Source organism: Protomyctophum parallelum, assembly GCF_964188405.1.
Source record: "Protomyctophum parallelum genome assembly, chromosome: 10".
Classification (NCBI taxonomy): Eukaryota; Metazoa; Chordata; class Actinopteri; order Myctophiformes; family Myctophidae; genus Protomyctophum; species Protomyctophum parallelum.
The window spans coordinates 22,172,920-22,197,913 of NC_139704.1; the positions used below are offsets into that span (position 1 = coordinate 22,172,920).

Consider the following 24,994-nt stretch of genomic DNA (forward strand, 5'->3'; position numbering starts at 1 on the left):
CCTTCACAGGGAGCCATCTTTTTCCTATGCCCAGCTTTAGCCGTTTGTGTGCACGATGATAGCGATGATTTGATTGGCTGAGCAAAGTACACATTGAGGATAAAAAGTGAGGGCAGGCGAGTGAAGACGCCAAAGGTTATTGACATTTGTGATGCTTTGATTGGCTGAGCACGGAATGTGATGTATGATGATAAGAGCGCGCCCCTCACTTCACACAAGTGTGATTCTTTTAATGTATTGCTCTTTACAAACCCTTTGTATTCTGTATTATTTATTTTTTCTATTTAGCAAAGAAGAAAAACTCTTCCTCCATTGTTTCAGTATACAATAGCACGTCACATTGATATATATATATATATATCCCCTCAGTGTTTTATTTCACACTGTTACGTCAATACTGTATAGCCATTCAGTCCATTTAGCCACAACTTTTGTTTTTATTTTTCTATTGTCTACTGTCATGCTGTGCATTGTTATTTATTGTTTTGGGAACAGACCCACCAGTCATTTATTCCAGTCCAGTCCATCTCTGTCAACTACAGAGCCTTTACCTTGCCATTTTTTGTTGTCCCCCACCCCATATTTCTGCTCATCAGTAACGTGTTGATCACGGTGTGCCACGTAGCCATTATTCTGTTAAAGGTCCCTTTAATAGACATTTTAGATTGGAACGTTGTACAACTCGCCTGAAGATGCTTCATGTGTCTTCTACGTACGCAAGGCATGTTTGTCTGTTTGGCTTCACGGCAAGTTACAGTAGCATTTTGTTTTTGTTTTTTGTCCCAAGACAGTTTGTGAAGAGTTGTTTTGCTTTGTTTGTTCATATCAGCATTCAGTGGTGGGAAAGTAACTAAGTACTTTTCCTTAAGTACTGTACTTAAGTACAATTTTGAGGTATTTGTACTTTACGTGAGTATTTCCAATTCCAGTACTTTTACTTCTACTCCACTACATCTCGGAGCCAAAATTTGTACTTTTACTCCAGTACAATTATTTGAAAACTTTAGTTACTATAGTTACTTTGGAGATTTAAAAAACATACATTAACCACTTCAACCCTACATTTTCAGCCATTTGAAAATAGCGTTGCGACGCATTGTGAGCTTGTAGATCTGCTATTTTCAATAGATTTTGAACACATTTTGAACTTGAACGTGAAAATCTGCACAATGAGTAGGCCTACTTTTTGTACATTTTGATGCCGATACTTTTGTACTTTTACTCATACATTTTCAATTCCGTACTTTTACTTGTAACGAAGTAGTTCAAAATTGCAGCATTGGTACTTTTACTTTTTTTTATTATATTTTTTATCCCACAATTTGTAACCCATTTTTCACCCTTGTGTCAATCATTTTTAATGTGATCCTGGGCTCTACACACCCTCCGCCAACCTGGGGAGAGCAACGGACTTAACTCATGCTTCCTTCATGCTTGAGTGTCCAAGTTGCTCCTTTACACCTGACAGGGGGGAGTTTCCCTGGTTGGACGTAGCGCGTGGAAGGAACACATTATTCCAACCAGTTCCTTTCCCCTCCATCAGGCTGGCCAGGGGGAGGCAGTTTAGAGACCAGGATTACTGCATGTTTTTGTGAGGGTACCTACCCTAGGGGACACGGGGAGAACATGCAAACTCCACACAGAAAGGCCCTTTTGCCAACCCCGCCTTCGGGTATGGGCACTGATGACGCAGAGGAGGAAACACGCCGCCAGCACCCACAGCGCCCCGAGCGGGAATCGAACCCAGGACCTTCTAGCTGTGACCGCATTGGTACTTTTACTTAAGTAAAACAATTGAGTACTTTTTCCAGCAGCATTACAGTATTAGATTTGTTCGGTGAACAAGGCAAGGACGTCGCTGCCCGGAGGTTCACGTTATTTGTGAATGGGTTGAGCTACACATTGTCAAACATGACAGGTAATTAAGGTTCCTATAAAGGTCCAGTGTCATACCCTGACTTTATTTGTTTAGTTTTTTTTCCCTATAGGCCTATCTACTAGGAGAGGTTTCATAATATCGTTAACAATTTAGGCATTTAGCAGACGCTCTTAATCCAGAGCGATTTTCAGTAATCAAAAACAACATATGGTAATACATGATATACATAGAAATAGTCATCAGGGATCATAATTTAACTGTTAAGCCAAGAACCTCACATCCGTCTAACAGTAGAATATCTGTACAATGAAACCAAGTATGCACTATAGAATGCTATGTCTACATAATATGCTATCCAAATTATTATACTTTCTGCCTTTGCATACTGTACGCCTGCAAGGTCATCAAGGCTTGGGCAAGTGCTATGGCAAGTGTTGATTTCGTCGACTAAAACTATGACGAAAAATGTTCGTCGACTACGTTTTTTCACTGACGAAAACTAAATTGAAACTAAATGAAAACTAAGCTATGATGACTAAAACTAAGACTAAACATATTGACAACTTCGTCAACAAATAAAAACTCGACTAAAATGTTAGTGCCTAGTGGACAAGAGATCCAGTATATGTCATTTTTCACTTGGTTTCATGCTGAAAATAGCAGATCTACAAGCTCACAACGCGTCGCAGCGTGACGCGTTGTGAGCTTGTAGATCGGCTATTTTCAGCAAGTGTGTCGACTGAATCAGCTGCAGATTTAGTCGACTAAAATCTTATGATATTTAATCGACTAAAACTAGACTAACACTGAAACATTCCAGGTGACTAAAATATGACTAAAACTAAATTAAGTTTCAGTCCAAAGACTATGACTTAACAAAAATATTTTATAATTTATAATTTTCTGCCAAAAACACTGGTTTTCAGACTATACGGCGGACGATTGGGAGTCTGCAGTTCTGATTGCAATGGGAAGTTCATTGCATTAACTAAGCATATATAACTAATGAGCATATAACAAATAATAGGACAGTAAGTAAAGAAATATAAACTATACATTCTCCAAAGTAGGGCAGTCGGTTTAAAGGCAGTGCATCAGATAATTGTAAATGCTGGAAATTCAGATATATATACAGTAGGCTATGCTATGCATGTTACTAGAACTGTGCCCGACGGGTAGAAAAAAAGATGAAGGACTGTATAACTTCAATGACTCAAATGAAAGGAAAGACCAGGCTGTAAGCCAAAATGTAGATACCCCTGGATGTACCGGTAATCTAATTACAAGAAGTACAGTTATAAAACAGTTGTAATGTTTAGAATTAGTTTTAGCAGGAATAACTTTTATAAAAAAATGTTTAGTTTAATGTATAATAAACCTTCAGATGAAAACACTTAGAGAAAATACCTTAAGTACACAAAGTGAATAGTTTTCCACAAAATGAAGGATTTTCCAAACAGCGGTTTTTAAGAATATGCCAGCATGTATTTGGAGAGAGAATAAGATGAAGGTCACATACAGCTGTGGTAGGAAGGATTCTCTCTCAAAGTATGACAAATGGAGACAATATTTATATTACAGTTTATCTTGATTGCCGTTGTAATGGGGACAATGTCTAGCCCATGACAAAGGCTCACAATACAGACATGTCAACTCTCCAGTAAGTCCTGTAAGTCCAGGAAACATGATTATTGGGCGATGTAGTTCTATAATTGAATAATTCACACATTAATCATGTTACCAAGATTGCCTTTTTTTTCACCTTAGAATCAGAGCCTATTTGTCATTGGATGATGCAAAAACGCTAATCCACGCCTTTGTTTTTTCTCGGCTTGATTACTGCAATGCACTTTTTTCTGGACTGCCTAAGAAAACAACTGACAGATTACAACTTGTCCAAAATACAGCAGCCAGAGTTTTAACTAGAACTAAGATGAGAGAACATATTACTCCAGTTTTGGCTTCACTGCACTGGCTTCCGGTTGTTTTTCGGATTGATTTTAAAATTATTTTACTTGTTTATAAAGCTCTCAATGGTCTCGCACCTTCCTACCTACATGACTGCCTGCCATATGTCCCAAACCGCCCCCTGAGGTCATACAACTGCTGGCCTGCTTGCTTTGCCTAAAAAAATGGCAACTAAAAAATACCGGGAAACAGCTTTTTGCTTCTACGGGCCGACGGCATGGAACAAACTCCCACTGTACCTTCGACAGGCAGCCTCTGTAGACATTTGTAAAGCACAGCTCAAGACCCACTTCTACACCCTTGCTTTTAATTGATATTTTATTTTTTGTTATTCATGTCCTCACTGTATTGCATTACTGCTCTTACTTTTCTTTTCTTTTGGTGGAAAAAGTACTACATTTATTTACATAATGTAAAATGATCAATACTGCAATGTATTTAGAATATATACTCTGTTACAAGTAGAAGTCCTACATTGAAAATGTACTTGAGTAAAAGTATTGGCATCAACATACTTAAAGTACTCATTGTTATGAATATTAGAAATCACACCGTGTGAACTGAGGGGCGATCTTATCATCGTACAACATCGTCATACATCATCTCATTCCGGCGAATCAGAATCACCTCACATTCGTCTTCAATGTCTGTGTTACGCAATTGATGTGTACACGATGTTACGGTGTCAAAATGTTCTGAACCCAAAATGCAGAGTCACGACTCACAACCAGTGGAATAGTGTTCAAACACTAATTTATTAATTGAAATGCAGAACAAAGGCAGGCTCACAAAAAAGGCAGAGGATAAGCAATCCCAAAAATGCACACACAAAAATAGGTACGAGCAAATTACCAGAGGTATTCAAGGCAGGGTCCAGAGGAACAGAGACACAGGCAAGAGCTCCAGGGTAGACGTCATAACAACAATGTATGAACTGACAAAGTGTGAGTGCAATGAGTCCAGTTATATAAGGGGCAGGCTGATTGTCAAAGTGTTCACAGGTGGGATGACGAGGGGGTTGGAGACAGGTGAGTGAACTGACTGTGTGAGTGGAAGGGAAAGTGGGAATGGCCAGGTCTGACATGGTCTGTGGAGAGACAGATCCTAACACACGAACACTCAAAATTGTCCATTCATTATCAATGGGATTTAATGTTTGTGTAGGACAAAGTTTGTGCACATATACACCAACAGCTGGACATACTGTAGGAGGGGCCCCTCAATATGCCCCTCAAAAAACATTTTCAAATTACCAAAATATATATAGGGCTGAAGTGGTTAGTGTTTTAATAACAATCAAAAATCTACAAAGTAACTAGTAACTAAAGTTTTCAAATACTTTTAGTGGAGTAAAAGTACAATATTTGATGTAGTGGAGCAGATGTAAAAGTATTGAAAATTGGAAATAGTACCTCAAAATGACTTACTACTTTACAGTTTGTTAAGAATTGTCTCTTTGCTGAGACGCACGCGTTCATTTACAAGCAAGTTTGTTCATATCAGTATCACAATGAACAGAGTTCAGATCTCCAGGTGGACATTTGCTCAGTTAACAACAAGGCTGGGATATCTGCCTGGCTGGAACCCCATATTCGGGCAACCGTTTGTGCTGCGTCAGCGTTGCATCACGATAGACTATGTAAAGCTGCCTGCTGGAGATTTCTGCTCCGTTATTGAGTAGCAACATGGCCCAAGGAACTAACCAATGTCAATCCCCCCTGCTGTGTGTGACCGGCTGTGGTTTCTTTGGCAGCCCAGGGACCAATGGCATGTGCTCCCTCTGCCACAAAGATTTCCTCCAGAGGCAGAAGATGAATGGGCGCATCAGCCCGCAACAGTCATCGACTACTATCAGCAGTATTGGAGAGTCCCTCCTCGCAGAGAATTGTACTCTACCCGTACAGGTGCCAACAGCCACACCACTCAAGGACATCAAATATGGACAGAGTGGCGATGCGAAAGCCTCCGCAACCGTGACAGAACCTCTTCCAAGCACCTCAGCGGTTAGAGTCAGTGTTAAAACCGAGGAGATGCAGACAACGTCAGTGCCACAGGACTCTGCCAAGGTCGCAGTGGAGACCGATGACAAACCCAAAGCTAAGAAAAACCGCTGCTTAATCTGCCGCAAGAAGCTCGGCCTCACAGCCTTTGACTGCAGATGCGGGGGGTTGTTCTGCAGCATTCACAGATACTCGGACGAGCACGACTGCACTTTTGACTACAAAGCCGATGCTGCGAAAAGGATCAAGAAAGAGAATCCCGTCCTTGTCGGAGAGAAGATCCGAAAGATCTAAGGGTGTTCATAGCAGAAGTCACCACACTATTCAAATAAACGTGGTTCCTTTACAGTTCTTCTGACAAGTTGTTGCTTTAAGCGACACCTTGCTTTACATTTTTATTTCTCTGAAACTGATTCCTTGTCCTCATTTTTTACTTTAAATGTTATGGTTTGTGAGTTTTTGTTCCAATCACAATACTTTTATTTCCATTATCTTAAAAAGTTTTTATTTGCAGTCAATTAAAGTGTCTTCAAGGCTTATTTCTTGTTATACATGTATGTTAAACTGAATATAAATAAATGAGAACAGTTTTAAACAAGAGAAAAAACGTAAAAACTGAAGAGAAACATGAGACATCACCTATAAATACACATACTGTATTAATATTCAATATACTATTTTATATAAGTTCCTTGTATCTCACATACCTTGGGTTCAAGCTATCTCCCATCTTCAATTGCTACAAAATCCAGCTGCTAGACTGTTAACCGGAACGAAATCGGATCATATATACCCTGGCTTCTCTGGCTGCCTGTGAGTTTCAGAATGTATTTTACTGATAACTTTTAAAGCCGTGTAAGGCCAGGCTAGTTATAGATAAGCTGCTCCTGCACGAGCTAGGGCCCTCTTGGTCGTGGCCAGACGCTAACAAATATGGGCAAACTGGGAACCCCAATGCCCCAATGCCCCCATTTTGTTTTTGAAGGCACTTTTTCGGCTTATTCAAATCTGCCATCTTTGAACTTCCGTCCCCAAAACACCCCGGAAACGTCTGGTATTGGCTGCAACCGATGCAAGGGTTCGGTAGAACCAATAGAAACCCTAGAAGCATACTTACTTACTTACTTAGGCCCATCACTCCCAGTGGAGCATAGGCCATCGACGACTCTTCTCTATCCAACACGGTTTTGGGCTGTCTTTTCTGCCTCTCCCCAGCTGATTCCCTGTCTCTTCAGCTCCACCCTCTCTTCCTCTTCCCCTGGGGGTTCCAAGTCAGTGCCTGGCGTGTTGTACTAGCTGCCGGTTTCCTCAGGGTGTGACTGATCCATCCCCACTTTCTCCTCAAGATCTGTTTCTCCACTGGCTCCTGACTCCCTTTCCTCCAGAGTTCCTGAGTCATTTCTGATTTTGTTTGGCCACTATATATTGAAAATGCGCTTCAGGCAGCTGTTAATGAATGTCTGGATCCTTTGCAATGTCCTCTTAGTCATCATCCACGTCTCTGAACTGTAGAGAAGGATGGATTTGACGTTGGAATTGAAGATCCGCACTTTGGTTGTCAAGGCTATTTCTTCCCTAAATACATACCCTATCCAATCATTAATTTTAAAATGGGTAAACCATAATTTACGCATATCATGATAATTAAAAAAATACTTTAAACTAGAGATTGAAAACATGAAGTGTTTCTGAAAATGTCTAAGGTAATAAAAACCTTGTTGGTCACTTGTATAGAGCGTCGCAGTCCCGCCCCCTTTCATGACGACGCCAGGCCCAGGGAATTCCCAATGCATTTTTCCCATAGACATTTCAAAACTTATTTATTTAAAGACCTTTTAAGCGTGACAAATCATGACAACAAACACAATATTTTGTACCAAACACATAATTAAAAACAAGAAAAACAAGAAAAAAAGTGTTTTAACCTGACGTTTTTTTCTTCTTTCTAATTATTTGTTCGGTCCGAAAAATTGTGTTTGTTGTCATGATTTCTCACAACTCGAGTTGGCTTTGTATGACGCTTAAAAAGGTCTTTAAATAAATACTTTTTGAAATGTCTATGAACAGGGTTTCATTTCCTGGGCCCTGGTAGGGGGCGGTAACCTGACTCCCCCAGATGGGGCAGCAGAGAGTACACTGGGTTCCCCCCCTCCTGCTCCCATCTGGGAACTCTCATGCAGACTTGATGCTCCGCCCACCAAACGGCCTGGCCAATAGTGGCAGCTAGAGGCGGGATCAAGGCAGCACTGTGTATGCCTTGATCCCGCCTCTAGCTGCCACTGATTGCTGCCCCATCTGGCGGAGTCAGGTTAAGGGGGCGGGACTGCGACGCTCTATAAAGTAAATCCTTATGGAGCCTGCAGGAGGTGAAATAGCGACATCTGCTCCGCTCTGCTGGGAACTGCACGCTTAAGAGATTCAAATCTATCAGAGATTACATGGCACCTATAATAGGGAAAATTAGCTAAATGTGTCGCAGATCTGCAAAAGAAATGCTTACCAGTAGCTTTCTTCACAGATGTGTTCATAAAAGGTATCTACAATCACATATAAGTTTGTTCCAACCCAACCCAACAGCTGCTAAAAGTTGGGGTACCATTATCAACCAATATAAGGCAAAGAAAATCCAAATTTAATTACTGGTATATACTTTATTAATAAGTAGCATGCAACATGTCAAACTAGGGGGTTTCATGATTCTGAATCCATTGCAAGCATTAGTTTTGCACAAAAAACACTCCTTTGCCTAAAAATGCCCATAGCCGTCATCACAAATATATTTGGTCACATTTGGGCAAGTGGTGAATTTAGCTCAAGGAGTATTTTCATTTAAAACGAATGCTTGGAATTGATTCAGCATCATGAAAACCCCCTAGTTTGACATGTCACATGCTACTTAAAGCATAATGATTTTTGGGGAATTTTGCCTTATAGCCTATTGGTTGTTAATGGTACCCCAACTTTCAGCAGCTGTCACAAAGTTTCCCAAGGGAGTTGGGAAATGTATATCTTATAGTACACTACTACACACCTATATGAACATTTGTGAAGAAAGCTAGTGGTAAGCATTTAGTTTTTGGCAGATTTGCCACACATTTCGCTAATTTTCTCTAACTATAGTTGTAACCTGCCTCATTATCAGAGCCATTCAGGCTTTTGTGGCCTACGTGCCTCCGCTTAACGAACACACCATAAGTTAACGCTATTGTGTATTTTAAACACCTTTAAATTCCTACTGAAAACCTACTGTTATAGATTGGTGAATATGACTCCATATTTGGGCAAGGTTTCACTTTCAGCCTGATCCGACCACCATTGACTTTTTAATTATATATTATTATTAAATTAAAGACTAAAAAAAAGAAGAAAGAAAGAAAGAAAGAAAGAAAGAAAGAAAGAAAGAAAGCATTAACCAAAACAAGGATCACTATAGAAACCACAACTGAAATACAGTTCAAGGGCACGGATCGTGACAGATTACAGCCCCATTAACTTCCATTATAAAAATAATAAAATATATATTATATTGCAAAAAAAAGGAGGGAAAAACAAGGTGGCCAGTGTTGCTGAATAAATCTGCGAGATAATTTCTGGATATCTCTGCACAAGGAACCATAACTGATTTAATGAGCCTTTTGAAGTTTCACTGTACAATCTGTTTACTTTGACATTGTATGCTAATAATGTCTGGCATGCAACCAAGTGTAAAATCTGCCATTACGACGCCATCAAGGCCTGCCAAAATATTTATTTTGGTTGACAAAATCAACTGTGGATTTAGTAAACTAAAATATTATGCTACGCTACTACATGTGAAGGGCACAATAATGGCTTTAAAAACACAGCTGAAACCTGAAGTGAAGGCCGTCAAATCCTGCAATTTCCTTCTTCCCATTACCACTGCAACGCAAAATAGAGTTGAGCCGCCCCAAAGGGCGGCGAAATTCTAGTACAGTACATTTGCTTAAAGCAAGGCAGCAAAATGTCTGGAAGTCCATATTTGGGCAACATTTTGTGACACTTGTGTTGCAGTACGTCATACACACAGGCCTATATCACGATGTCCAGCAGCATAGCACTTACACCACACAGCTAGGTGTCTGGATGACGTCACAGTACTGTCATCCTCACCAATGTAATAAACTGCCTTCCCAAGTGCTCTGACAACGCAATCTGACATCAAATGAGTATCCCTGCTGAAGACGTGATACTGCACTGGCACTGGTTATGGATAATCCGAATTTTTCAGAAGAGAAGATTAAGAAAGAACTCGCGTTACTTGGGTTCCATAATGTATCAAAGACCCGACTGCTTGAAATCAAAACGAATCTTGATAGACTGGTTCAACGTAGAACGCCAAAGATGCAGGCTTTATCCAAATACACACAGCCCTTAACAGATCCCACCAGGCTAGATGTGGAGCCAAGGAGCCACACCTTCAGCCAGACATCGTCTCTAAGCAGTGACACAGGACAGAGACAGTACTCATGTTCTTCTCCTCATCCGAAGTCTGATCCTGCTTTCTCAGAAGAGGAAATTGAGCAACAGCTTCTGTTACTTGGGTGGGACAACATACCACGGCACCGACTGCGTGAAATGAAGCGAGATCTCGATGGACTGATTCAAAACGTAATATCAAACAGGCAGGCCTCGCCCATTGAGTGTATCCCCAGCACACCCGAGACAGTCACACCCCAGCCGAGTCCTTCTGCATACAGGAACGAAGTTAATCCATCTCATAATGCAGACCCTGGTGACGGGTGTTTGTCATCACATTCTAGTAAGCATAGTAAAAGACAGGTGGCGCCCAGGTATATACGGTCCTCAACAGATCCTAGCGGGATAGGGGTGTCGCCCAGCCAAACAGACACCCGATACACCTTCAGCCAGACATCCATGCCAGACAGAGACAGGGCACAGGCACACAGTAGCAGGAACTTCACGAATACAACAGTAAAACATACAGTAAACGGTCTGGAAGAACATCTAGATTGCCCACATATGTCCATGTCTGCCCAGGACAACTCTGAACCAGAGGATGAAATTGGTAGTAGTAGCAGCAGTAGCAATAGTAGTAGTAGTTCCTCTGAGATTGATGGACTCTCTCTTCTGAGCACCTTCGAGTCCGAATCCGACGACGGAAGCTCAACTCCAACGCAAAGTGAGCATGACTTCAGGCCCAGGCCCAAGGGCTTCATCGTCGCAGCACGGGGTCATCCTCACACGAATAACCTGAAGAAGGATGACCCTGTCGCAAAGTATATTCAATATCAGAAATACTGGGAACTGTTCCCATGTCCTGGAGAATGGGATAGGAGGGAACTACGCTTGGAGATCAGGGAAAAGCTTGCATACCAGCCTCCGCCGCCTAGACCTCAACGAGTATTAGTGCCCAATAACTATGTCGTGCCAACATCGAAGAAACGCTCTGCCGTACGTTGGGACGTCAGGTGTGATTTGGCCAACTTCCTAATGCCAATACCCACTTACCCCAGTGATTTATTATTTTAGACCTTATTCTCTGATCATGCTTTTTGGGCTTTTTAAATATTTCCTCCTATACAAAGGTTTAATGTTTGTCTTTAGTTCAATGTTTGTTTTGTAAACACATTAACAATGAAGGGAAAATGTACGTAATTTACGTCATATTGTCTCTTTATTGTTAATGGCGTTTAATGTTTGTGTTGGCACTGTTTGTTTTACATCACCATTACATCACCTAATCAACATGAGTTAGACTTTATTATAATATCGCCCCTCACTTCACACAGGTGTGATTTTTTTTATATAAAAGGATGCCTGGATAATACCGCCATATATGCCTTAATGGGGTATTTCACTTTCAAAACAATTTTGGTCATTTCATCGTCTACTCAAGCTTATGTGAACACCCCATATGGTTTTTAAGTTGCTCGATTCAATATTTAGATATTTGATATTCCTTTTAGCTGCCTTGCCCCCTTCCTATACAAAACCATTGTAACTTCAATGATAGATTCATCGAAACCACCCGTCCTTTTTTCTGGTGGCTACGGTTATGCTGGTACGTGAGGGGGGCGTGTTTTTTTCGTGCAAGTACTCTAATCGGCTGTGTATGTCGGTGTGCGTATGTCGGTGTTGTCTGTCGGCCAATGGCGGTCCATCATTCTTGATGACGTAACTACGGTACGTGGGTAAGAATGGTGGTCCCTTATTGGCTGTTGATGGTGACGTAACTACGGTACCTTTCAGAGTTTGCATAAGGTCAATAACAGGACTAAAGGATTTAGAACAGCAGTTGTAATAGACACTAGCAGTACTTGTGTTCTGTGCTCTGACTGCGCACATGGCCTACTTGTGTGCAAGGCGCAAGTTGGCAAAAAAACCAAAATAATCTAAGACATTCCACAAATGCTTGTTTAAACGGCAATGTTTTTAAAGGACAACTTTTTTCAACCAAGGTTCATGTTTTAGGTTGTTATTAGAGAAACTAAAAGATGAGTGTTTTTTCATTTGCTGCTTTCTTTCGTTTTAGGGATTTTAGCTGTTTTTGACAGGGGGGCGGGGGCATTCGAGCATGGGGCTAAATATGTATTTTTTTTACAACATTTTATAGCGATTTCTTTTTTAATTATTTACTATAGTCCTAATAAACCCCTGGAAATTTCATCTGGCCACAAAACATCACGAGATCTACTGAATGTGTCAAACTGACATTGAGCCTATGACACACAGTGTGGCTTCCCCCCAGTAGGCTACCTTCACATTCAGTAGATCCTGTGATTTATTTGTGGCCAGATGTAATTTCCTGGGGTTTATTAGGGCTATAGTAAATAATAAATAAAAAAAATCTCCATAATATTTTGTAAAACAATACATATTTAGCACCATGCTCGAATGCCCCCGCCCCCCTGTACAAAACAGCTAAAATCCCTAAAACGAAAGAAAGCAGCAAATGAAAAAAAAATAACACTCATCTTTTACTTTCTCTAATAACAACCTACAACATGAACCTTGGTTGAAAAAAACTAAAGTTGTCCTTTAAATGTTTCTTAAAAGTGCCCACACCTCTTTTCATCCGGCGGCATAAGTTCTGTTTCAGCCCACAGGAGTGTGGAGGGGGGCAGTTAGGGGTTAAGCGGTCTTGCTCAGGGACACTTCGAAACTTAGGCTTCCCAGGCTGGCTCTCTAACCATTCAACTGGCGCCTAAACTGGTATGTGGAATGACCAATAGACCCTGGACAGCTGACTGTATAGGGTCCTGCTGGGCACATAATATTATTGAGGGGCGCTCGCCCCTCCTATATACAGCTTGTGTCCTCACATGTCTCAATATTTGCTATTGACAATGAAAGGAGAAATTACGTCAAATGTCCACCAAATATGACCTCAATTTTATACAAACATTAAATGCCATTGAAAATGTACGTCCTATGTAGACGAGCAAGTCGGATAACCAATCACAAATGCAGTTGTTCATGAGATGATGTATGATGATAAGAGTGCCCCTCACTTCACTTATTTATATAAAATAAGACATATGCCTTAATACATTTTAATTGCCCTCTATAACAAAAAAAACACAGTAAAACTGCAAATATCCTAAATAAGGAATCCTCTTGTCCAGTCAGTCATTCACAGACTGCATGGTTCTCAGTGAGTTGAGCAATTGATTTGAACTTGCACACAGGCATTGATCATTAGCAGAAGCCTGTTTTATTTACATTCCCATGAAGAAGTAGTAGTAGGTCGGGAGTGGCTTATTGTCAGTATCAGCCGGTAACACGCGGGAGACTATCCCCATAATGCACTATAGACCCCTGGGAGATGATTGCTGAGGTGGAGCGCCACACCTACCATCAGCTCCCAGTACATCCCGGCGTTCCCGCATGACTTGCCAAAACCCAAGCTGTTCTATTCATACCCTGAGTCGGTGGTGCCCGGGATTGAACCCATGAACTTGTGGTCCAAAGGCGAGAGCTCTACCGACTGAGCGGTAAGCTGTCAGTATCAAAGAGCCAGAAAGATGGACAATATGTCACTTCTTTCCAGCTGGCAGATTCGTCAGCCACTGTGTTGAATAAATAACATTTATTTCTGAATTATTTTGAAAAAGGAGAAGAATAAATAAAGTTCAGGAAGACCTTCTATTTGATCTTTTTTTTATGCACACTAAACAAGGTGATGTACACACACTCTCAGGTTTGATGGTGAATTGTGCCATCTCGTGGCAAAATAAAGCAATGATTTAATCTGAGCCTCAAATTGTATACACAAACTCAAGACTAACATTCTATGTTGATTGTTATTTAGATAGTTTAAACAGATGCTCGGTTCTTGTTTCATTCTGGTATCCTAGTTACCTGAGGCTCAACAATCTCTCTGCATTCTATGTACAGCATGTGATTGCCTTGCATATTGTAGGCCATACATGGATATACAATACATAATATAGTTCGCTACTGACATTGTCTGAGCTCCCTGGCAACAGTTGCCTATAGTGATTAAGAATCTCTGCTTGCCCCAATTCAACACATAGCCGGTAGCCACGGACAGATGGATGTTAACTTACTTGGCATTCGGAATCTTTGTGCATGTTACGGCCCTTTAAACCTGGCTCGAAACCAAGGGCTACAACAACATAATAAAAGAACAAAAGTCAGTCAGGCCTTCACTTGCATCGAGTGTATTGCAACATAGTAAGGCATGTGGTTTTATTTTTCCACACAAAAAATGCAAATGTAAATAGAAGTGGAAACAAAACTGTGACCTAACTAAAATCCTAACCAAACAATAAAGGTGATGGGCTCGCTAAACTCAAAAGTGGAGAGTCTGGTGAGCCATCACACTCACCACACCCTCATAAACTACCAAAACAACAAAAAGGCTAAACTAACGAGAAAAGAAACAACGCCAAACACTCATGAACAAGCCCATCACCATTGAAAAGAACTGAAACTGAAAAGAAGAAGAAATAACTTAATAACTAAGGCATGGTGTTCTCTGCTAGGGTGCTGGGGAGATACGGCAAAAGCTCCTCTTTATAGTCTTGGCCCTAATCATGAATGAGGGCCAGCTGGGACTGGGCGGGGCAGCCTCAGTTGATTGACAGCTGAGTGTCCACACCACAGCATAGATATTAAAAAAATCTGACCTGTCTGAAGTGAGTGGTACTGTACTGTACTGTACTGTACTGTACTGTACTGTACTGTACTGTACTGTACTGTACTGTACTGTACTGTACTGTACTGTACTGTACTGTACGAGCCATCCTCCTTGGCCTGTGTGTGTCTGTGCTTTACAGTGACACCTGGTGGTATACAAACGCTATATATTTCCGTGCTCGGACACAGGGACACAGGTACACAGGGAGACACATATAGCTGTCTATAGGAGTTGCACTACTCAAAAATATAGATGCCTCATTGGCCGCTGCAGTTTGTTGGAGAGACCTGTCTCCAACGGGAGGAGGAAGTCACGCGGAATCTTGAAGGCAAGTGCTGCTGGGAAAGAGGGAGTCACGCCTCTGATTGGCCTACCAAACGTCTCCTTACGTTCTTCCGTTTTGCTTCCGCTATGCTTCGCAAAGGAATCTCGGGAAAGCTTGCCAATGCAATGCAATCACGCATCGCCATTGCCGCCCGTTGCCTCCATGTTGCCTTAAATGGTAAATGGTGCATTTATATAGCACCGGTCCTTTATCCAAGGCGCTTTACATAGATTGTGCATTACATTCACCCATTCACCCATTCACACACACATTCAGAAACCATACAAGGCACCAACCAGCACATCAATTAGGGGGTTCAGTGTCTTGCTCAAGGACACTTCGACACAGGCAACCTTGTGGTTACCATCCAGCCATTCTACCCCTGAGCCACCTTCACCCCCGCCACTAGCTGTTTTTCATAGAAGTGTATATTTGTACGTGTTTATATGTTCTGATGAATTGAAAATGGAGGACCCTGATGTAAATAAGTCTTTTCATGGTTTCATGGTTTCGCCCTCAAAGTAGCAGTTTTTGTATTGACTTGTGCTTTCGTTTGAAGTTCTACATACTGTGAAATAAAACTTTCAATCAATCCCATTGAGAAATACAGGGAACTTTGACAGAATCAGAAACATCATTAGCATTAAAACAAGCATGGCTACTATATAGGTTCGGTACTTACATTTTGGGTCATTTTTCTATATCGTCTACTCAGGCTTTTGTGAATATCAAATAAATGATATTTACTGAATAAATACTGAATCAAGCAGCTTAAAAAATGTCCTGGGTGTACACAAAAGCCTGAGTAGGCCCAAACATTTCTTTTAAGTGAAATACCTGTAGCATCAGTTTTTTTCCTCAGCCGAAAGACTTGTGAAAGCTTGTGATTGCTTTACTTTTGATTGAGATACTTTCAGTTACAAGCAAGAGTAATTTTTTTTCTCTCTAGCAGACTTTTGCTCAGACGTATATAGAGAAGTCTGCCTGGACGACCATATTTGGGCAATGGTTTATATTATGTAATGCCACAGGCATAAGCCAATATATCAGCGTCAAGCAGCGGAACAATCTTCCACACGGTAATTAGTATCTTAGTATAGGCTATTAGTATAGGGCTAGTATAGGGTTTGAACAAGGGAATATTAACCCTGTCATCTCGGATATGACTTCAGGTGAGGAGATTAAGAGGCGGGATCAAGTGTTCCCAGTGTTCCCTTATTGGTGCAAGCCCAGGTCCAACTACTCCTTTACTAAGAATGAGGTTTACGGTATAGAACGTGAAAACCTTCGGCTGCTTCGTGAGCTGTGCCGTATGAATCCCAAGACCAGACCAGCCAGTACGACGAGCAACACGACTCCAATACTCAAAGTGTACCACACTGGGCGCAACAGACACCGGAAACTGCAGCGCATCGAGTCGGAGAACCTGGCTGTCTTGAAGAGGTTGCACTCCACCAAGTCCACGCCTGCCATAAGGTGCTCGGGGCAGCTTGAAGACTACCAGCGCCTAGCTTCGTACCCAGGAACTCCTTCACTCTTTAAATACAAGCAACCCAAGAGCAGCAGAGGCGCCAGCCTTGCTAAAAAATTGTCCTTGAAGCCCCCTGCTGGTCCATGTCCCTATCTCGATGAGGACAAGGAGGCGGAGAATGCTCTACGAGAGCTGGAGAACCAGTGGTTAGAGTATGTGCCGTCCAGCGTCATTAGCAGACCTTCCGAGGAAGAACAGCCCGTTGGGGGACCCGAGGAAGATGAGATTCATAGCAGACCCGAGGAGGATGGAAATCCTGAAACTCCGACATCTAATTGGCTCATTAATCTTAAGGACAGGATAAGAGAAGGCTACAAGTATATTACAGGTGCAAGTACAGAAGACACAGCTATAGAAAGCTCCTCTGTCACAGATGTGAATCAATCTCTGGACCCGACCCAGGGGGCAGACGGAGGTCTCCAGCAGCAGTCAGAGGATATGACAAATATTGTCACTGGCACACAAAAGGATAAAGATATAGCCTCAGTTGCGGATATGTATTCTTTAGGTCTGAGGAGCAGTGACAACGACTCTAATGAAGTCTGTCGTATAAACCATGAAAACATGCAGCTGCTTCGAGGGTTGCCACGCACATATTCATACTACACTGGGAACAACCAACACTGGGCACAGCAGGGTATGGAGCGTATGGAGAAAGAGAACCTTTCTGTCTTGAAGAAGTCCACACCCGTCTTAAGGCGCGCAAAGGTCCTTGAAGACTACCAACAGTATGCTCATTCCCCAAGAAATGCCCAGTACCCAGGAAATCAAGCACTTGGCAAGTACGACAACATGATGGCAGCTTATGCCTCAAGTCCGATTCCCAAGCCCTTCAAAGTCAGAGTGCCCCGGCCAAATTGGATTGATTAATTGGATCAATCCAATGTCTAGATGATCTATCAGGTTGTTGGTGACACAACAATTTTATGTTTTATCGCCAATGACGACCCCACAGCCTAAACAGTTGAGGTGGTGGTGCTGCAAAGTTAATACGAACCTTCAAGAATCGAGAGGTTTATTTGTCACAGGTTCAAGCAGAAAACATCCTATACCAACATGTCACTGGTTGTGCCTACAAGCAGCGAACATTTGGTGAGACATGTTCCACAAAGACTGCTTAACACAACTATGCGATAGTGTACAAGATTTAAAAAGAAATAAAGAAATTAAAAATATATATAAATCACAAAACAAGAGAAAATAAGATAATAGTTAAAAGTTAAATAAAATAGTACAAGTAAGACTGGCAGGTATGTTAAAGAGAACATCTAAGGCAGGTATATGGTCCATTTTCTAGCAAAAAATAGGGATGTGCCGAATGCACGCACGCATGCCGTTTTTGTTTAGTTTTCCATTTTTGTTTAGTTTTCTTTTGGTGTTTCGTATTCGTTTTGGTGTTACCTTTTCTTTGTCTTTGCTATACGTTTCTGAGCCTTTGAGCACGGGGCTTTGAAACACCTCAAGCGCTTGCCAGTCCGCAAACGGATGGAGCTGTTGCACTCGGCCGACAGCACCACCTTACACAGGACTTGCAGATCCTGAGAGTAACAATACTCCCATACCATATACAATCATTGCCCTGTCAGGATGCTCTGGGTGTTTCAGACTTTATTATATTAAAGTCTTATAATAATATAATAGTGTTTGAACTGTTTCTGGCCACACAATCATGAGTTAAGTTAATATTAGGGCTGCAACTATTCTAGCAATTACCTTTTTTTGAGTGTCGCAACCACTCCATAGAACAGCAATATCTGTGACTATGTTACTATGTTTAGAGTACCAGTAGGGGCAAAAGTGGCGCTGTTGTGCCGGAAACAGAGAGAGAGATAGTGCTGCACTGTTGCCTGCTAATGAGAGGGGCAAGGGGAGAGGGGAGTTGCACCACTCAGTTCACAGGTGTGATTTTTTTAATTCATTGAATAATCAATTAGCGTGTTTTTTTATTGTTTTAATTATTTGTATATCAAATCAATGAATCCACACAAATACATCTATCTATCTATATCTATAGCGTGTGTGTGTGTGTGTGTGTGTGTGTGTGTGTGTGTGTGTGTTAAAAATGGTGTACTCAAACTATAGATAATTGCTTATAATTGGATACACAAAAGTAATCCCTCATACTGTATGTTTAATAATGGACTGTCCTCCACCTTGCAAGTGAAGCTGAAGTGATTAGCAATTTACATATGACCATATCTACTGTAACTTTCACCACGAAAAAACAAACCACATTTTTTTCAAGATTAACCGTTTTAAATGATCCATTACATTTATTATTTTGCTACTCTTTCTATGCCACGTTTGAGTCTCCAACTTTGTGGGAGAGCAGCCCATTATAGGCCATTTATTGATTACAACTCTGCCTTGGCTTTAACACTATGGTCACCACCAGGCTGGCTTGGCTGGTTCCTGGACCTCTTGTCTGCCAGACCCCAGGTGGTCAGTCAAACCTCCACCACCCTCACCCTAAATATGGGAGTCTCCTGGGGTTGTGTACTTATCGTCCACTGTTATACTCCCTGTACACTATATGGCTGCACCAGTTAAGGTCATCTGAGAGATGTCTGTATTTTCCCCTTACAGTCTGTTATAGCTTGGAGTCTCCACCCCGGGTGCCTCAGCTTGGTGGTATTGAGCTTGGACTCCATTCTTTGACTATTTTGGAAGCCTTGACCTTTGACCGCTTTACAAATCGTCATGTCTCTCTGTCTAGCTGTTGTTGTGTGTATTTTGATTCAAATTAGGAGTGAGTTAGCAGTGGGATGTAATTCATATTCTGGTCTTAAAAGCTATAGACAAATTCATGGTCGCAGCTTACGTATTTCCTAGCGTATTTACTAGGTAAACCTGCACCTCTTCTACTACAGTGAACTGTAGAGTGACTAGTCTGCCTCAAACATTACTCTTTTACTAACACTAACATTACAAAGATGCCCAGAACATCGGGATGAACCTGTGTGTAGTTTATGGCTGCTCCAACTGTAGTGGCAACATTAAAAAAATAATTATATATATATATATATATATATATATATATATATATATATATATATATATATATATATATATATATATATATATATATATCCACTGCGGTGGCTGAGAGCAGAGCCATAGAGTAATGGTTGAGACGAAGCAGTGAAAGGTCCTGAGAGATACATAATGTCAGTCTTACCCAATACCCAATCTTTCTGTTTTCTGCTGTACTTTATACCTCATACTTTAAATCCTTAGTATGAGGTATAAAATACAGCAGCCTTAAGTTGTGTTCATAAAACAGAAAGATTGGGTAAGACTGACGTTATGTATATCTTTCAGGACCTTTCACTGCTTTGTCTCAACCACTACTCTATGGTTCTCGTCTCAGCCACAGCGGTGGATATTTTGACATTCCGTTTTTTTTTGGGGAATGTTGCCACTACAGCTAACTACACAGGTTCATCCCGATGTTCTGGGCATCTTTGTAATGTCAGTCAGACTAAAAAGCAGGTAAAAGAGTGACGTTTGAGGCAGACTGTGTACATCACTCTACCATTCACCTTAGTAGAAGAGGTTTTTTAAGAGGCAGGTTTACCCCGCAGTTATGTCGGCTCCGCCTACAGGAAATACGTAAGCTGCGACCATGAGACCCATTTCTGAATTTGTCTATAGCTTCTCTATAACCTGTGTGAATAATACATTATTTCAACTAATCTGTAGGGTAGAGTTTGTTTAGTACAATATAACTAACACAACTGCAGTGGCAACAGGTGGTCTGGGTAGGACCATCTTTTTTTTTAGCTCAATGGAAAGAAAAGTTGCTTAGTTAGACGTCACTAACTGGTAGTCTGGGGTTACGGGTCGGGACAATACATATCCAGTGAAAACTGAGAGAAACTGATGGATAAAATGAAGTCAGTGTTTTAACAACAAGTTTTAACAACAGGGAAAAGGACTGGTGAGTATCTAATAAAAATACCCCAAATCACACTTGTTGAAGTGAGGGGTGTTGAATTTCTGAAAGCCAGACAATGGAGTAACTACTGAACAACAAAAATTACTTCTCTAAACACAATATTAAACAAAACCCACTACTCTGACAATTAAACAAAAATACATGGGGTAGCACTCTCACACATAACCTAATGTGTTAAATTGTGGGTTCGGATTTATAATGATCACGACGGACAGCATCGTAGTTTCAGGGATAACAGCCAAAGATCCTACTTTTAATAGGACCCTATGGAATGCAGGCGCACGTCTCCTGGTGCTGGGGGGTGACGAAAGCATTGCCTAGCAACCGGGTCAGTGTTAAAAGTAGATTTTCGACAGATGGGAATTAGGTATGAAAAGGAAAAAATAAATAAATGGAAAATAAAATAAATATATCATTTTCAATGATATCATTTTCAATTATATATTCCATTTTTATTTGCTGTGTCCACAATTATGAAATAAATTGTCTTTCACGATTATGATTGCCCATTGTCTATTATTGGCAACATCTGGTTTTAACCAGATGGAGGAGTTGGTCCAAAAACCAACAGACGTACATTGGTGGTAGGCCTAATCAAATTTACCTTTATCGGCCTACTATATAATGTTGTCTCTGATTAGTGGTCAATATACAGGAATATCACTTTAACTGGCGCAAATTGAATCCGTTTTGCTTGCTTGATTTAACTCAAATCAAATCTTTCTCATGCCGCCATATTCAAATCCTTCTGAATCTTCTCTGTGGCCTCAGCCATCAGCTGGCATGCAGTCTTGTGTTTGGGCCAGTGCTTCACCTGACATTCTCGGTTACAATACCAGTCTCCCTGGCAGCGAGAGCATCTCTTTGTGGCCTCCTCTTTTCCACAGGATCCACACTTGGGTTTCTCGGGCACTAAGCTTTCCATTACATCAAGTGTATACGTCTGAGCCAACCTCTGTGCTTGTTGTCTCAGGTCTCTTTCAGAGGGACTGAACGTTTCTTTGGCTTGGTGTACGGCAATGGCCTTCCACTTCCCACAATTCTCATGCATGATGTGGTTCCACATTTCCGGAATCTGTTCCAGAATGAGTTCCTTCTTTGGAGGGCCGGAGTCCATCAGAGGGAGCTGAGCGAGAAAACGCTGCAGCGTTACCAGGATCGGCAGCTGGTCGATTAAAACCTCTGTTAAGAACCGGCCGAGCTTCAGAATCTGGTCCTTGTTGAAGTTGTTGAAGTCGTATTTTCTTTGACAGTCTTCCCTTAGCAGCAGGTTGAACAGGGCAATCCAGACCTGGCCGTCCAGCTTTGTCATCTTCTGATGGTCCTCCGAAGCAATCTTCTGCCATTTGCCATCCATGTACTTCTCTACCCCACCTTCACCGTAGCGACTCCAAGGGCAGCATTCCAACAGATGAACCAATACACAAGGCACGTTATGGGTGCACAGCATACGATTGATCACACTGATGCTGTCGGCATGATCAGTGATGTAGCGCAGCACAGACAGGGCCTTGAGGGAGATGTCGAACTCCAGCGCAGCACTCTGAACCTGCAACTCCTGCAGTGTGGACACGTCTGCTTGCAACGCTAGTTGATGTCGGTCCCGGGAAGGAGCTCCCTCCCTGGAGGTCTTGCTGGCCAGCAGGGCGAGCTTGCGGTGGCAGTAATCCACCAAGTCGAGCACAGCATCATCGGCTGCTTCACACGAATCATTGTGAAACATTATGGTTTCAAGCAGATTTATGATTGTGGCCTCATGATGAATGACTATGTAGAGAGGAAATGTAGCCTTGGGACTGAAGTCCGACAGTTGACAAAGGATGGGGAACACTTTCTGTTTCCACACTTCCACTAGAATCATTTGGTGGACAAGGGTAGGAATCTTTGAGTGCAACACGAGTAGGTCCTTGACAAAGTCATCGTGTGTGGCAGACACATTTAGTATTGCCTGCATGTTTAGTTTCTCAATGTATTCATGCTGTGTGAACCACCTTGGAGAGCCTACATCCCTGAGGGAAAAGGTCTCCAGGCTTTGCACATATGCCTCCGCTTCATCAGGGAAAATAACCGCTGTATCCATTCCTTCGATTCAAGCCACATAAAATAAAAGCAGAAAAAGTGAAGCAGAAAAATGAAAGTGACCTTTAACTATTAGTATTAGTTTTCTGTTGGACATGATTATTTGGTAACGACGTAACAGAGATGTAGCACAAACCATTGCCTAAATATGGACGTCCAGGTAGCCTACATTGACGCCACATTGACACTTTTGTCATTATTGAGGGGCGCTATGATCCCCTCCTATTTCCAGCCGTGTGTGCACAAACTTTGTCCTACACAAACATTCAAATCCATTGACAATGAATGGACAATTTTGAGTGTTTGTGTAAACACAAACATTGAAGATGAAGGTGAGGACGCAAATTGTGATTGGCCAGAATGAGATGGTGTAAGAGAGCCCCTCACTTCATACAGGTGTGATTTTTGAGGGGCTAAAAATGACAAAAGCAAGCAAGTGATTGGGGGAGAGTTGAGCACCAATGCGCGTTACCCCCGCACACCCTGAGGTCGGTCGTAACTGATAACTAACTGTAACTGATAATATTAATGTATTAAAGACAATAGCCTAGATAATATAAAATCAGACCTCTTATCATCGTACATCATCGTGACGTAAAATAGACACTAGGCCTACGCCTATTTATTTATCCACCATAATCATGAAAACGATTGTCGATGAGAGAAATGTGTTTCGTATAGTCCCTCAAATGAACAGTTTGGATCTGGTCACCCTATAGCTGGTATGAACAAAATGGTCTTATTCTTTTTGCGTTCTATAATGTGTGCTGTTGAAATCAACAAATATATCAATATTTATTTACATTTAAAAGGAGGTATTATTTTGATTGCACCCCTGTGGTAATGCTTCTGTGATCACACCAGAGGGCGCTCTCCCATAAGTAATTTGGTGAATGTCACACAGGAGAAACAACGCACGCACACGCACGCACGCACGCACACACACACACACACACACACACACACACACACACACACACACGTTTGAGCATGGTTTGAGCCCGTGTTTATCATAAACGCATATTGAGGTGCTGAAGTGTTATAAAAACTAGGCTACTTGTAACTTTGGGCTACTGCTGCCGCCAGGTGGCCAGAGAAAGTCATTTCCAATCAGTCAATCAATAACATTTGCAGCAGCAGTTTACACAGGGGCCCGCCGGCTCACAACACACAACTACAGTAGGCATTTGCAGTTCAGTTGGCACCGCGGCTCAACGTTATATTAGATACCGTATAAAATACAGTATTAAGTTAGGGTGGACCACAGTACGGAATGCTAAATACCTGCATGCGCGTTGTTGTTGTCCTTATCCAAGTTCCTCCTCCTCCGATGACAACTCTCCGTCTCACTCAATAATCCTACTTAATTCTGTACTAGTCTTTTTTTATTTCAGGCCCACCAAAGCAAGCGTTATGATATTCAATTCTGATCGAGCCATGTTGTAAAGACAGGTGTCTTTGCGAGATTTGGCAACCAGTCAGTTCTGTTCATAAGAACTCACCATTTTGTATTGAAAACAAAACGCGTGCTGTCCCCAAGGCTAAACAACTCCAAGTAGCAGTTCAACTATTGCTCCATAAAAGTATGTTTATTGTGCTATTTTGTCTTAAATAAAAAACATTTGATAACAAAAAAAGTATGAAAGTTCCTATGTTCATAAGTTGTTTTTATTTACGCACCCGGCACCGTCAACTGCCGACTACGGCAGCGTCTAGTGAGCTAATCTAGTGAGCTAATTTAAGACTTCCGGTGGACGATCTCTTCAAAATAAGAGTACCCTCTAGAGTATTGAAAAAAAGTTTAATTTGCACATTAAAACTACAAATTAAGCATTTAAATGATGCTATATGATGCTATAAGACACACATTATGTTTCTGTGTAAGAATAAGTAATTAAATCCTTATAATAATAATAATAAAGTTATCTAAATGGATAAATGCTATTCACTGGAGTGCATGGACTTTATAAAGTGGACACTGGACAAAAGACGGCTCCGCAAGGCAACTATCTGGACATACCCACGCGTTCGGGGAGATGTCCTATACCACACCCCACTCTCCGCTAAGCGGGAGAGGTGTAAAATTCACAGTAGCAGACCTTCTACTGG

At 41.5% G+C, this 24,994-nt stretch overlaps 3 protein-coding genes across 3 annotated transcripts in view; 1 reads left to right on the plus strand and 2 right to left on the minus strand.

Moving 5' to 3' along the window:
• Positions 1 to 24,464, minus strand: part of slc25a28 (solute carrier family 25 member 28) — a 74,478-nt gene extending 50,014 nt beyond the window's left edge. The window contains exon 1 of the mRNA XM_083775355.1: positions 24,170 to 24,464. The gene's annotated coding sequence lies outside the window, so the exon portion shown is untranslated. The remainder of the gene's footprint in view (positions 1 to 24,169) is intronic.
• LOC310865735 (AN1-type zinc finger protein 6-like) lies at positions 5,533 to 6,141 on the plus strand (the record flags this gene model as incomplete). Its single annotated transcript, XM_083774944.1, has 1 exon — positions 5,533 to 6,141. The coding sequence occupies one exon, from the start codon at positions 5,533 to 5,535 to the stop codon at positions 6,139 to 6,141; it is 609 nt and encodes a 202-aa protein (XP_083631070.1).
• Positions 21,531 to 22,886, minus strand: LOC310866054 (zinc finger MYND domain-containing protein 10-like; the record flags this gene model as incomplete). Its single annotated transcript, XM_083775352.1, has 1 exon — positions 21,531 to 22,886. One exon carries the CDS (start codon positions 22,884 to 22,886, stop codon positions 21,531 to 21,533), a length of 1,356 nt encoding a protein of 451 aa, XP_083631478.1.
• Positions 24,465 to 24,994: the final 530 nt, after the last annotated feature.